Raw genomic sequence first — 14,898 nt, 5'->3', positions numbered from 1 at the left:
ACATAGTTGTCATTGTTACGTGTTGGATGGAAGATGTATTGACCAACCTGGTGTCCCCAGATGTTTTTGGCCTTCAACTCCCAGAAATCCTAACAGCTGGCAAACTGACTGGGATTTCTGGGAGTTGTAGGCCAAAAACATCTGGGGACCCCAGGTTGAGAACCACTGGCTTACACTGTCAAGCTCTAACCAAAGATCCAGCATTGTCTGCAGCCACCTCCAAGGGCATGTGGCCGGCATGACTGCATGCAACACTATTACCTTTCCGCCGGAGCGGTACCTATTGATCTACTCACATTTGCATGTTTTCAAATTGCTAGGTTGGCAGAGGCTGGGGCTAACAGCAGGAGCTCACCCCCAATACCTGGATCTGAATCGCCAACCTTTCAGTCAGCAAGTTCAGCAGCTCAGCGGTTTAACTCACTGTGCCACCAGGGACTCCACTTTCCAAGTAAGGTATAATTAATGATTAATTAGGATTGTTGTTGTGTGCCTTTAAGTTTTTTCAGACTTAAGGGGAGTCTATTACAAAGTTTTCTTGTCAAAATTTATTCAGAGGGGATTTGCCTTTGTCTTTTTCCAAGGATGAGAGAGTGTGACTTGCCTAAAGCCACCTAGTGAGTTCAAAGACATAGTTTCGACTCAAGCCACTACACAATGCTTTCTGAATTCTGAATTCCTTCCCTTTTCTTTTCACACAAAGTAGGATTGGCTAAAACAGGATCCCATTTTTTCAAACTAGTTTCTCTAGCAGCCTTCCTTCACCTTCTTCCATGCTGGAGCTGCTAAAGAATTTCCAGCTAAATCGATGACAAGAAGGAAAAGAAGAGACTGTGGGATATAAAAAGACTTTGTGAAAAAGAGTTCCTTTATCAGACAGTTTCTTAACTGAGATATACCTGTTTATCTTTCTTTTGTGAACAAAAGTTGTACAGCAGACTCAACTCTTTAATGTAGTTATAAAATGTGGCCTTTTTATATTTCTCAGTCTTTTTATTATTAATAATATGGCAGATAAATTTTTAAACATACAATAAATTAGATTCACATCTTCAATGAAAAATCCCAAGCCGCAATTTTTACATTAAAATAATGACACATCCCCAGCTATATCTGCAGTGATGCATGAAAAACCAATCTTCATAGTTTTTCAGGATAAAACAAATTCGTACATTTGTAAGCATTGAGAGCCAGTAGCAATTCTAACTTCTCTGAGGGTAACAAAATGTACAGCCTCCCAATAACTGCAATGTCCAATTAACCAACAAGCTACTTTTCTTGCTCCTAGCACCAACTTTTCAACTTTTAGTCTCGAGATACATTATAAAAATATCCTGGTTGTGAATGCTCTCCAACAGTGGAACAGATTATCTCAGGCTCCTTCTACATTGCTATATAATCCAGATTATCTAGGAAGATAAGACACCTTGGAGGTGTCTACAGACAATACCGGCTCTTCGGTTTAGAAATGGAGATGAGCACCAACCCCCAGAGTCAGACATGACTGGACTTAACATCAGGGGAAACCTTTACCTTTACCTTTTTAACATTTCATGAGAGGATAGTAAGGTAAAGGTAAAGGTTTCCCCTGACGTTAAGTCCAGTCAAGTCTGACTCTGGGGGTTGGTGCTCATCTCCATTTCTAAGCCAAAGAGCCGGCATTGTCTGTAGACACCTCCAAGGTCATGTGGCCGGCATGACTGCATGGAGCGCTGTTACCTTCCCGCCGGAGCGGTGCCTATTGATCTACTCACATTGGCATGTTTTCAAACTGCTAGGTTGGCAGAAGCTGGAGCTAACAGCGGTCACTCACGCCGCTCCCAGATTTGAACCTGGGACCTTTCGGTCTGCAAGTTCAGCAGCTCAGTGCTTTAACACACTTCGCCATCGGGGCTCCTTAAGAGAGGATAGCCATTCAATAATACAGCCCCAGGTTAAGAACCACTTTGTTAACTGGTCAGTGTAAACATGCCCAGAGAGGCTTGCTATTACAGTGTGTGCTTTTATATCCTTTTAAGATCATTTTCTCTGATTACAGTAGAGTCTCACTTATCCAACATAAACGGGCCGGTAGAACTTTGGATAAGCGAATATGTTGGATAATAAGGAGAGATTAAGAAAAAGCCTATTAAAAATCAAATTAGGTTATGATTTTACAAATTAAGCACCAAAACATCATGTTATACAACAAATTGGACAGAAAAAGTAGTTCAATACGCAGTAATGTTTTGTTGTAATTACTGTATCTACGAATTTAGCACCAAAATATCACAATATTTTGAAAACATTGACTACAAAAATGCGTTGGATAATCCAGAATGTTGGATAAGTGAGACTCTACTGTATTGTAATTTTTTAAAATTCTTGTATTGTTGGCTTTTAACTGATTCCTTTCAGGAGTCACCTTGGATGCCACTCCAGCAAAAAAACAAACAAACAAAAACAGCATAGAAATAACTAACTATCAGTTGATATACTTGTTCCTGAATACATATAATTGCATTAATTGGCTTTAATCCTGTACACATTTACCTGGGAAGAAGTCCCACTGAGAATAGCAAGCAAAACCTATTCCTAAATAAACAACCATTTTATAGTGCCATAATTTTTCTGTTTGTGTGTCTTTGGTGTATCGGTCCAAACATTAACGTAATGTCACACAATTAGATACTACAATTTGACTGCAACATTGGCTGTAAAGTGTAAACGAGCCATGACAACAAGCAAGGGAAACGACATTAATGTAATCATAGCTGTCCGCGTGTAATAAAACAGGAAAAGAAGAAATGTAAATGAAACACAAATTGCCATTTTTAATGGGATTCTAACAAGCGATGGTGTATGAAAATTTCCTGGTGAAGTCTAGCATGCAATTGAGAGATGGATTACAGTTTCAATGACATGGTACAGCTTAGCCACAAATGCCTTTACAATATTTTAATTCATTCTGCATGAAATGGGAGGCCTGTCTCTAAAATCAGTAGTTGGAGGAGGTATCTGACCATATTCTTTAGTGGGAGAGTAGCAGAAACATTTCTTATTTGCTATTTGATACACTGATAAGATCCTTCTTATGGTTATTCATGTGTCTTAATACAGAGCTTTCCAAACAGTGTGTCAGGACACACTAGTATGTTGCATGTTGTCCTTAGATGTGTTGTATAAAAATGCTACATCCTCCACGCCCATAAATAAAAGCTGGTGCCATTCAAATATAGGTAGTAGGGCTGTGCAAAACTATCGTTAGTCCTCATAAGTCGTTAATAATTCGTTAGATTCGTGCAAACAAATTGCTATTAAGAAACATGCAGGGAAGGGGGAGAAAAAATTAAGAATCAAAACACACACCAATAATCTTCATTATGCTTCTGCAATATTTGGCAGCCTCCCAAAGTCAGTTTAATTTTTAGTATAAGCATTAAGCAACCTTGGTAAAGTCAAAGAGGCCATTGCTAGTGTTTAAATTAAGACCAAGGCTACTTGCCGGTCACCATAAAGAAGGACAGATGGAGTGGGATTAGCTGATCTGGGCAGGAGACTGGAAACCCAATAATAATAATAATAATAATAATAATAATAATAATAATAATAATAATAATAATAATAATTTATTTGTTTGACCAGTCATATGATCATTTCAATGTGCAGCACAAATAAAAACAAGGCAAAAAGGATGGGAGGACAGCAGCTGACCTTCTGTTTGCCGTCAAAATCTTATTTTCCTGATTCTTCTTTCAGGAAATGTACTCTTTTCTTGGTAGCTTTCAGGATAAAAAGGCTTACTCTGATTATGATGGATCTTTCTTGTCCTTGTAAAAGGAATGTCAAAAGATCATTTCTGTTGGGGGACCTAAAATTAGATAGTAATTGATGTAATTATCTGTGTCGAAGTTTAGCATATGCTGGGCAGTCAATCAAAAAATATTCAATATTTTCCACTATTTGTTCTCCCCAGGCACAAAATCTCTCATTTCTTGGGATGTTACAGTAGCGACCAGTTTGCATCATAATACCGAGTTATTCAAACCTGGCCCTGGTATATATTCTTCTTAAGGGCAACAGAACTGTAGTAGTCAGATAGTGTTCTAAATGAATATTCATTTTGTGGGAGGCTAAAAACTTTGTGGCAGAAGACCTACCTATACTTCCTAGGTCCAATTGAGCATAGATATCATGAGTGCGTTGCATGAGCACTTGTTTGCCCTAGGTCCTAGATCATTCAGAAATTGTAAAGGAAGGCCAATTTTAGCCATTTCATTGTTTAAGACCACTACCCATGATGACTTGTGGGCACGCTGGTCTTGATCCTCTAAACATAGGCGAGGAAGTCTAATGGAATACATCCGATTTACCTTTGACCAGTAATTGAATTGTCTCATTAAAATTTGAGCTTTTACTGGGAGCATTCCTAGCTCTGCCCTTACTGCAGCCATCAGCGTTGTTCTGTAAAGGCCCAGGAGAATGCGAAGCTGCTTAACTTGGAAGGCTTCGATCTTGGCCAAATTGGTGTGCCCCCAAATTTCAGCCTCAAATATAAGTGTTGGCATTATTTTTTTCTTAAAAACTTCCACGGTGGGTCTGATTGTGGCTGGGTATCTATGATGGTACAGCTTGTAAATGGAACCTGCTGCTTTCGTTGCTCTTTGTATACTATGAGTAATATGGTTAGACCAAGCACCAGATTATGAAAATGTAATGCCTAGATATTTGTAGCTATTAGTTTGTTCCAAGTGTACACCATTCTGGGTCCAAGTGTACTGCTTCCTGTTTTTTTCCCCAAAGACCATAATTTTGGATTTATCCTTGTTCATAATGAGGGAACTTAGCTCACAATACAAATTGAATTTTGCCAGAGATCTTCTCAGTCCCACTGGAGACATTGCCATGATCACCATATCATCAGCGTAAAGTAAGATGTTGATAGTTCTGGTCAGAACTTTAGGGTGATGTAGATTGTTAGAGGATAATATTTTCACGATGTCATTTATATAGAAATTAAAGAGAAAGGGGGCTAATATGCACCCTTGTCTCACACCAGTTGCAGGAGACTGAGAACATAGCATTCTGGGAAATGTAGTTTGGGAAAGAGAGCTCTCCTGTGGCAGAGAATTCAAAAGGCCTTTTCCTAAACTACATTTCCGAGAATGCAGTGCTCAGGATCAGACAGCACCAATGAGGGATGTAACAGTCAGCCGTTTAGAGTCAATCTAATATTAATAAATAAAAGTATTGAATATGTAGAGGACTAAAGTAAGTAATAGTATAAATCTGTGCTAAGTTGAAGTTCTATGGTTAATTGTGTGTCATATATATACACAGACAGACATTCAAGGGGGTTGCTGTTGTGGCTTTTTGGGGGATAAATGTTTTTGTCTAAACTTTTTAAAATCCCCAAAAATCAGTAGATGTGTGAATCTTTCTGAAACTTGGGATGATTGATGCCCTGGTTATCTTGTGCATTGCATATTCAATGCTAATCAAGGTGGCCAATTGCAACATCCACACATGCCTCAAACAGACAAGAGTTCTTTTTCCCACCCAGAACATTCTACAGATATATAAATCCCACTTGCCTAGTTTCCAACAGACCTCACAACCTCTGAGGATGCCTGCCATAGATGCAGATGAAACGTCAGGAGAGAATGCTTCTGAAACATGGCCATACAGCCCAGAAAACTTACAGCAACTCAGGGATTCAGGCCATGAAAACCTTTGACAACACACTGCATATAAAATCTGAATAGATAGTTCTTGTAGTTTGTTTGTTTTTTTTAAAAAAAAAAAAACATTGTTTGTAAAAAAAATCAAAAATTCCCCAAATATTTGTGGATGAGTGTAATGCTCTGAAACCTGATGGGCTAACAGTGGAAAGTATGTGGTACAATTATGACAGGTTTCATCATGATAGCTCTAAAAATGAGGGCAAAATGAGCCCCTGAAGTTTCCCCACTTGCTCAATTACTAAACGCAAAAAGTAACAAAGAATTCATTGTGTTGTCGAAGGCTTTCATGGCCGGGATCACAGGGTTGTTGTATGTCTTTCGGGCTGTGTGGCCATGTTCCAGAAGCATTCTCTCCTGACGTTTCGCCCACATCTATGGCAGGCATCCTCAGAGGTTGTGAGGTATGGAGAAAACTAAGCAAAGAGGTTAATATATATCTGTGGAAAGTCTAGGGTGAGAGAGGTCAGTGTGAATGTGTAGTTAATCACTTAAATTAGCATTGAAAAGCTTATCTGCTGTCTTCTTCCTGCCTCTGGGGCATCCTTTGTTTAGAGTCGTTAACTGCCCTTGGTTGATTCATGTCTGGAAACCCTCTGTTTTCAGAGTATTGCTTTTTATTTACTGTTCTGATTTTTGAGTTTTGTAATACTGGTAGCCAGATTTTGTTCATTTTCATGGTTTCTTCCTTTCTGTTGAAGTTGTCCACATGCTTGTGGATTTCAATGGCTTCTCTGTGTAGTCTGACATGATAGTTGTTAGAATGGTCCAGCATTTTTGTGTTCTCAAATAGTATTCTGTGTCCAGGCTGGTTCATCAAATGCTCTGCTATGGCTGATTTCTCTGGTTGAATTAGTCTGCAGTGCCTTTCATGTTCTTTGACTCTTGTTTGGGCGCTGCGTTTGGTGGTCCCTATGTAGACTTGTCCACAGCTGCATGGTATCCGGTAGACTCCTGCAGAAGAGAGAGGATCCCTCTTGTCCTTCGCTGACCGTAGCATTTGTTGGATTTTCTTCGTGGGTCTGTAGATAGTTTGTAGGTTGTGCTTCTTCATCAGCTTCCCTATGCGGTCAGTAGTTCCCTTGATGTATGGTAAGAACACCTTTCCTCTGGGTGGATCTTTGTCTTGACTCTCCTGGCTTGTTCTTGGCCTTGCAGCTCTTCTGATGTCTGTGGTGGAGTATCCATTGGCCTGTAGAGCCCAGTTTAGGTGGTTGAGTTCACCTTGGAGGAGGTGAGGTTCGCATCCAATTCACCATGGAAAAAGAAAAGGAAGGAAAACTGCCATTTCTAGATGTTCTGGTCATCCGCAAACCCAATCAACAATTGGGCCACACAGTTTACAGAAAACCTACACACACAGATAGATACCTTCATAAAAACTCCAACCATCACCCAAGTCAAAAAAGGAGCACAATCAAAGCCCTGACAGACCGTGCACAAAGAATCTGCGAACCTCACCTCCTCCAAGGTGAACTCAACCACCTAAACTGGGCTCTACAGGCCAATGGATACTCCACCACAGACATCAGAAGAGCTGCAAGGCCAAGAACAAGCCAGGAGAGTCAAGACAAAGATCCACCCAGAGGAAAGGTGTTCTTACCATACATCAAGGGAACTACTGACCGCATAGGGAAGCTGATGAAGAAGCACAACCTACAAACTATCTACAGACCCACGAAGAAAATCCAACAAATGCTACGGTCAGCGAAGGACAAGAGGGATCCTCTCTCTTCTGCAGGAGTCTACCGGATACCATGCAGCTGTGGACAAGTCTACATAGGGACCACCAAACGCAGCGCCCAAACAAGAGTCAAAGAACATGAAAGGCACTGCAGACTAATTCAACCAGAGAAATCAGCCATAGCAGAGCATTTGATGAACCAGCCTGGACACAGAATACTATTTGAGAACACAAAAATGCTGGACCATTCTAACAACTATCATGTCAGACTACACAGAGAAGCCATTGAAATCCACAAGCATGTGGACAACTTCAACAGAAAGGAAGAAACCATGAAAATGAACAAAATCTGGCTACCAGTATTACAAAACTCAAAAATCAGAACAGTAAATAAAAAGCAATACTCTGAAAACAGAGGGTTTCCAGACATGAATCAACCAAGGGCAGTTAACGACTCTAAACAAAGGATGCCCCAGAGGCAGGAAGAAGACAGCAGATAAGCTTTTCAATGCTAATTTAAGTGGTTAACTACACATTCACACTGACCTCTCTCACCCTAGACTTTCCACAGATATATATTAACCTCTTTGCTTAGTTTTCTCCATACCTCACAACCTCTGAGGATGCCTGCCATAGATGTGGGCGAAACGTCAGGAGAGAATGCTTCTGGAACATGGCCACACAGCCCGAAAGACATACAACAACCCAAAGAATTCATTACTTTGTTATAGTCACACACAAAAATTAGGTCCATAATTTTGGAAACACCCCCAAAACGATTCGCTCCCCTCCCCAATTTTGCAAAATGTGCTATTGCATGATGTCCCTGCCGCAAAGACAATGTTTTTGCAGTTTAATATGCTTTCCCCATGTTTTTATGACAGAACCAATTAGGAAATGACATTTATAACCAGAACTGGTCCGAGATAATTTAAAGTGGAAGGCAAACTTTTTTTTGCACCTCCCGCGCTGTGGGAGGCGTGGCCACGTGCCGCGGGAGGCATGGCCAGACCTGGCTCCGCTTCCCGTGCCGCGTGCCCTGACTCCGCCACCCGTATCGTGTTGCCATGCCTCCTGGCATGGGCCGTGGACAGAATATCCAGCCATCCTGGCTGGGCCTTCGCCACGGCCTGGAAGGACTTTCCCATCGCGGCTGCTGGCTGGGCCAGGCCGGCTGGGCCACTGGGCCAGGCCAACTGGGCCAGGGTGCGTGGCATGGGAGGCAGGGCCAGACTTGGTCCCGCCTCCCGTGCCGCGTGCCCTGGCTCACCTCCCATGCCACTCACCCTGGCCCCGACTCTCACGCTGCGCAGGAGGTGGGGACAGGGCACGTGGCATGGTAGGCAGGGCCAGGGTGCGCGGCGCGGCCTGGCACAGCCAGCAGCTTCAGTGGGAAAGTCCTGCCAGGTGAAGGCCCAGCCGGCCTGGCTGAACATTCCCGCCCTGGCCCCACCTCTCATGCTGTGCAGGAGGCAGGGGCAGGGCACATGGCGAGGGAGGCGGGGCCAGGGCGGGAATGTCCAGCCAGCCTGGCTGGTCCTTCGCCATGGCCTGGAAGGACTTACCTGCCATGGCTGCTGGCTGGGCCAGGCCGGCTGGGCCGCTGGGCCATGCCGGCTGGGCCAGGGCGCACGGTGCTGGAGGCGGGGCCAGACCTCACCCCTCTTCTCGTGTCACGTGCCCTGGTCCCGCCTCCCACACCACATGTCCTGGCCCTATCTCTTGCGCTGCACGCCCTGGCCCCGCCTCTCACGCTGCACAGGAGGCAGGGCCAGGCACATGGCATGGTCTGCCCCAGCGACCAGCCGGCCCAGCCAGCAGCTGCAACGGGAAAGTCCTTCCAGGATGCGGCAAAGGCCCAGCCAGGCTGGCTGGACATTCTCGCCCTGGCCCCGCCTCCTGCACCGCGCACCCTGACCCCGCCTCTCAGACTGGCCAGGGCACGTGGCAAGGGAAGCAGGGCCAGGGCAGGAATGTCCATGGCGGGAATGTCCAGCCAGCCTGGCTGGTCCTTCGCTACGGCTTGGAAGGACTTTCCCGCTGTGGCTGCTGGCTGGGCCAGGCCGGCTGGGCCAGGGCGCATGGCGCCAGAGGTGCAACCAGACCTGGCCCCGACTCCCATGCCACGGGCCCTGGCCCTGCCTCCTGCACCATGCGCCCTGGCCCTGCCTCTTGCACTGCGCGCCCTGGCCCCGCCTCCCATGCAGCATGGGAGGCAGGACCAGGGTGCGTGGTGTGGGAGGCAGGGCCAGGTCTGGCCCTGCCTCCCAGGGGGCTCGATAGCACCCCCAGGACCATGGCGCCCAACGCGGAGGCGTAATCGGCTTCCGCGTTGAACCGGGCCTGCTTATAATAGGAATAAACAGATGGCTATTCAGTCTCTGAATAATATAATAATAAATAAAATCTATTCCTAGTTTGAAAGTGTTATTTCCTGTTTAATGATGTAGTTTTTACATTAAAAGCAGTTGTTCTACTCCAGAAACTTTGTTTTTGTGGCACAAGCCATGTTAAATTCGCGGAGACTTAACAATATCATAGCAAAATGTGCTATAGCACGATGTCCCTTCCGCATTTATTGGAACTCTGGCTGGGTATGGAGGAGAATATCTCTCTCTCCTCCTACCCTGATTGGTGCTTTCTGATGCTGATGCATTCTGGGAAATGTAGTTTAGGGCAGGGCCTGTTGAATTCTCTGGCATAGGGCTCCTCTCTACATTTCCCAGAGTTCTGTACTTTTCCTAGCAAATTCTCTCTCTTCTTTCCCACTCCTAATGGTGAGAGGCCATTAATTTACAATGGGAGCTTTTTTGACTTTGCTTTGCATGTTTGTCATGAAAGTAAAGATCAAGCTGACTTTGGAAGGGAGCCCTCTGAGATTTACAAAATACAAAAGAAAATGTATTGGGTAAGTTTTGATTCAAAAGTTTTGGAGTTTATCATGCATGCGCATTGGATATCTCATCGTAATTATGAAGCTAACAAATTTCTTACGAGTTACGACAGGATATGACTTTTCTGCACCAGCCTAATAAGCTACTACAGTAGAGTCTCACTTATCCAACATAAACGGGCCGGCAGAATGTTGGATAAGTGAATATGTTGGATAACAGGGAGAGATTAAGGAGAAGCCTATTAAACACCAAATTAGGTTATGGTTTTACAAATTAAGCACCAAAACATCATGTTATACAACAAATTTGACAGAAAAAGTAGTTCAATACACAGTAATGCTACGTAGTAATTACCGTATTTATGAATTTAGCACCAAAATATCACGATGTATTGAAAACATTGACTACAAAAATGCGTTGGATAATCCAGAACATTGGATAAGCGAATGTTGGATAGGTGAGACTCTACTGTACTTTCATTTTTTTTTTATTCTTGGTTTCTTAAAGATGAGTCAAGTACTTATACAAATGAAAATGTTCTGTGCCTAGGGCTGATCCAAAAAGGTTTGATGCCTCAGGTTGGAAATCTAAATGACATCCTTTCTCTGGAATTAAAATGCATCAATAAACCAGTTTTCTTTCTATTGATAGTGCTCCACATTTCTTGCTTGAAGCAATTTGGGTAACATCAGCTCTGTCTGGATTCAACCCAATTGTAAAAAAGAAAAAAAAATACCTGAATCTCAGGATGAAGCTCCAAAAACCACAATGATGGTACAATGCTAATCAGGTAGATGAATATAGCTGGTGAAAACCTGGAAAGGAACACAAAGAAACTGAGATTATCACTTTCTTATTAACACATAACAAAATCACACAGCACATCAATTGTCTCTGTCAAAACACTGGAGAAATAAATTAAATCAACATTAGTAGATTTATATTCTGCCTTTCCATTGCTGTGCTCCAGGCAGTGAACATGAATTCAACCTCTCCATATTAGTTCATCACAATCTTATGATATAGTTCAGGCTGAGAAAGAAGAGGTGGTGGGAAAAAGGCAGAGAGAGAGAGAGAGAGAGAGAGAGAGAGAGAGAGAGGAGAGGAGAGGAGAGGAGAGGAGAGGAGAGGAGAGGAGAGGAGAGGAGAGACTGGTCCATGTTCACCCTAGAAACTACATAGTTTAGTAGAGACATGAACTGAATCTCCCCTATTCCCAGCTCAGTCCACAAAGCACTTCAATAGCCATTTGCAAATACCCCTTGGAAGGGAAATTAACTCCTGAGAGTTATCATGGGGCAAAGGTGTCTCCACCGAAGCTTTGGCACCAATTCATGTTTCCACAAGCCCAGTTTTTTAAATCCAATGATTACAGGTACAGAAAGTGAGTTGAAATCTTCTGAACACAGACAGCAAAACAACCACCACAAGGATGTTAAGCCTTCCCTATGCTATCCAAGGCATGTGTATATGTGTGTGTATGAGTTACACTTCACAATGTACCTGTTTCGACTTACATACAAATTCAATTTAAGAAGACACCTACAGAACCTATATTGTTTGTAACTTGGAGACTGCCTTTATATAGATCAGGTATGGGCAAAGTAAGGCCCTGTGGGCCAGATGCAGCCCCCTGGGCACTTTCCTCCAGCCCCCCTCTTTTTTTTAGTCCTCTTGGTATAAAAATGTGGTGGCCCGATGCATCCTTATGCCAAAAGGATGGGGGAGGCAGACACATGGCTCTTGAGAGCCTTCCTGTTCTTTTGCCATAAGGGCGGGCCAGGGCCACGCGGCTGCTGAAAGCCCTCTGACAGCTGTCAGCAGCCACGTGTCTGCCTGTCCTCTCAGCCTGGGGATGTGGTGGGCCATGTGGGGACGTGTTGGGGATTGCCTCGCTGCCCCACAGATTCGCCACAGAGGCTGGCAAATCGCCCTGCTGCCCCCATCAATATAATGAAGTCTTTTCACCTCTTCACACGGGGCACTTGTGCCCAATTTTGCCACTTTGTTGTGCAACAAGGATGGGACCTGCCATGCGCCATCACACGATGGACAACAGGCCCCACCCACATTCCTCCCAAAGTGGGGTGGAAGCGCCTCTTCCGCTATAGGGAGGAAAGTGTAATTTGGACAGCAGATCAGGCTAAATTGGACCCGATCCCACTGTCCAAACTGCCCCAAATCTTATATACTAATTATGGCTATGGCTGGGAAAAATGACCTTGAGACAATTAGTCATACTCTTTGGTAAATTCCCATATGGATTATTGCAATACTTAATTAGTCACAATTACTCACAGTATGACTCAGTCTGAACCTAGCATTTTATTTGTGACATTGGTTTCTTGCAAACATTTCCCTGGGATGGGCAAAATCCATGGGTCTGGGGGCTAATTCTGCCTCCTGGGGACTGGCCATGGATTTAATCTCAGATACAGTAGAGTCCCACTTATCCAACATAAACGGGCCAGCAGAACATTGGACAAGCAAATATGTTGGATAATAAGGAGAGATTAAGAAAAAGCCTATTAAACATCAAAATAGCTTATGATTTTACAAATTAAGCACCAAAACATCATGTTATACAACAAATTTGACAGAAAAAGTAGTTCAATACGCAGTAATGCTATGTAGTAATTACTGTATTTACAAATTTAGCACCAAAATATCACAATGCATATAAAACATTGACTACAAAAATGTGTTGGATAATCCAGAATGTTGGATAAGTGAGACTCTACTGTACAATCTATTTTTCCAGACAAAATGTCTGAAGTCACCAGGCATTTGATTGCAGATGGAGGGACAGAAGAAACAAAATACCAGAAACATACATATCCAGACTAAAGTGTGGACATGCACCTACATGGTGAGGCTGCAAAACTAAATTTGATGAGTCTGTGCAGTCCTCAGATTGTGTAATTCCCGCCCTTTGTTTATATTTACTGTGTGAAGTACTTTGGTTTTACTTTGATAATACAATAAGAATCATGTAGTCCTCTAAAAAGCATTGGACTACAGCACCCAACAATTGTCAGTCTACTTTCGCTAATGCTACTGGGAGGTTCTAACTTGCAAAATTTGGAGGACTCATTCCATTTTCTATGGTGTACGATTCTTCACATTCCTTGCCTTCTGCAGCTTCAGGCATTGTTAAAGCTTCTCAACTTAATCTTGGGGGCATTATTGTTAAATCAATGCAGATACATAATATCTTCATACACCGAGAGTGAGATGTTTGCATTAAACTGCCAACGGCACAAGTCCTTTATGCAGCTTTTGTCTGCTGTCATAAGAGTAACTTCAGATGTGCTCAGTGGTAGGACACTAGATGAAAAGGTGGAGTGTAAAACAGGTGAGAGAGTTGTTATATATTTTCTTGGCTGTATGGCCATGTTCCAGGAGTATTCTCTCCTGACATTTCACCCACATCTATGGCAGGCATCCTCAGAGGTTGTGAGGTATACCCAGGACCGGCCCGAGGAAATTTAAAGGGGTACGCAAAAAGTTTTTTTGCACCCCCTCTCCCGCACCCTAACCCTGCTTCCCTCGCCGGGCAGCCACGCCTCCTGTGGCACGGGCGGCGTGAGAGGCAGGGCCAGGGTGCGCGTAGCACGGGAGGCGGGGCTCAGCCAGGCTGCGGCGGGAGTTCTTCCAGGCCACAGCCTGAAAGAACTCCCGCCACAGTCGGCGTGCTCCGTGGGAGGCGTGGCCGGTCCCGCCTCCCGCGGGGTGCTCCCTGGCCGGGTGGCCAGGCTGCGTGCAGCGGGAATCCTTCCAAGCCGCGGCCGTCGTTGCGGCCTGGAAGGACGGCTGCCACACGCAGCCTGGCTGTGCCAGGGTGCGCCCCGTGGGAGGCAGGGCCAAACCTGACCACGCCTCCCACGTCATGCGACCCCGCCTCCCAGCCAGGCTGCATGCGGAGGGAGTCCTTCCAGGCCGCGGCCTTCATCGCGGCCTGGAAGGACTGCCGCCACATGCAGCCTGGCTGCGCCGGGGCGTGCCCCGCGGGAAGCGGGGCCAGACCTGGCCACGCCTCCCACATTGCGCGACCCCACCTCCCGCGTCGTGCGGCCCCGCCTCCGCCAGATGTGGCCCCGCCTCCCAGGGGCTCAATAGTGCCCTTGGGAAGGTGGCACCCAACGTGGGGGCGTGGTCAGAGTGCCGTGTTGGGCCGGGCCTGGGTATACCTCACAACCTCTGAGGATGCCTGCCATAGATGTGAGCGAAACGTCAAGAGAGAATACCTCTGGAATATGGCTGTACAGCCCGGAAAACACACAACAACCCTGTGATCCTGGCCATGAAAGCCTTTGACAACACAAGCGAGAGAGTCTTTGTCCATCTTATCACTCTGCGGGATTCAAAGGCACAATATGAATTTCCATATTGCACCATTTGAGTGTCACCTACGACCTCATCAGACGGGGCTTGTTTTGGCAGCATCTACTTCAATGATAGTCTAGTCACATAACCTGCCATCTCCCACCCCATAACGTGATACTACTTCCATCAGAGCTCTGTGATTAAACTGTTGCAGAACCGACATATGCCCCTGCGGCAACAACACAGGAGGCTTTCCATGTTTCACGTGTAACAA

General features: G+C 44.8%; 2 protein-coding genes across 4 annotated transcripts in view; one reads left to right on the top strand and one right to left on the bottom strand.

The window, feature by feature from the left end:
• Nucleotides 1-14,898, bottom strand: part of tmem26 (transmembrane protein 26) — a 45,274-nt gene that overhangs the window by 18,112 nt on the left and 12,264 nt on the right. Inside the window, exon 2 of the mRNA XM_003223454.4 lies at nucleotides 11,035-11,113. Within this exon, the coding sequence (XP_003223502.1) occupies nucleotides 11,035-11,113 (79 nt within the window). The remainder of the gene's footprint in view (nucleotides 1-11,034; nucleotides 11,114-14,898) is intronic.
• The window catches only part of cabcoco1 (ciliary associated calcium binding coiled-coil 1), a 210,813-nt gene continuing 196,226 nt past the window's right edge, over nucleotides 312-14,898 (top strand). Inside the window, exon 1 of one of the 3 annotated variants that reach the window (XM_062975779.1) lies at nucleotides 312-451. The gene's annotated coding sequence lies outside the window, so the exon portion shown is untranslated. The remainder of the gene's footprint in view (nucleotides 452-14,898) is intronic. The other 2 variants (XM_062975784.1, XM_062975781.1) reach the window with 2 other exon arrangements.

The sequence above is a fragment of the Anolis carolinensis genome, chromosome 3 (genome assembly GCF_035594765.1).
Source record: "Anolis carolinensis isolate JA03-04 chromosome 3, rAnoCar3.1.pri, whole genome shotgun sequence".
Taxonomy (NCBI): Eukaryota; Metazoa; Chordata; class Lepidosauria; order Squamata; family Dactyloidae; genus Anolis; species Anolis carolinensis.
The sequence above is the reverse complement of the archived record's forward strand: the minus strand, read 5'-3'. Positions and strand labels throughout refer to the sequence as shown.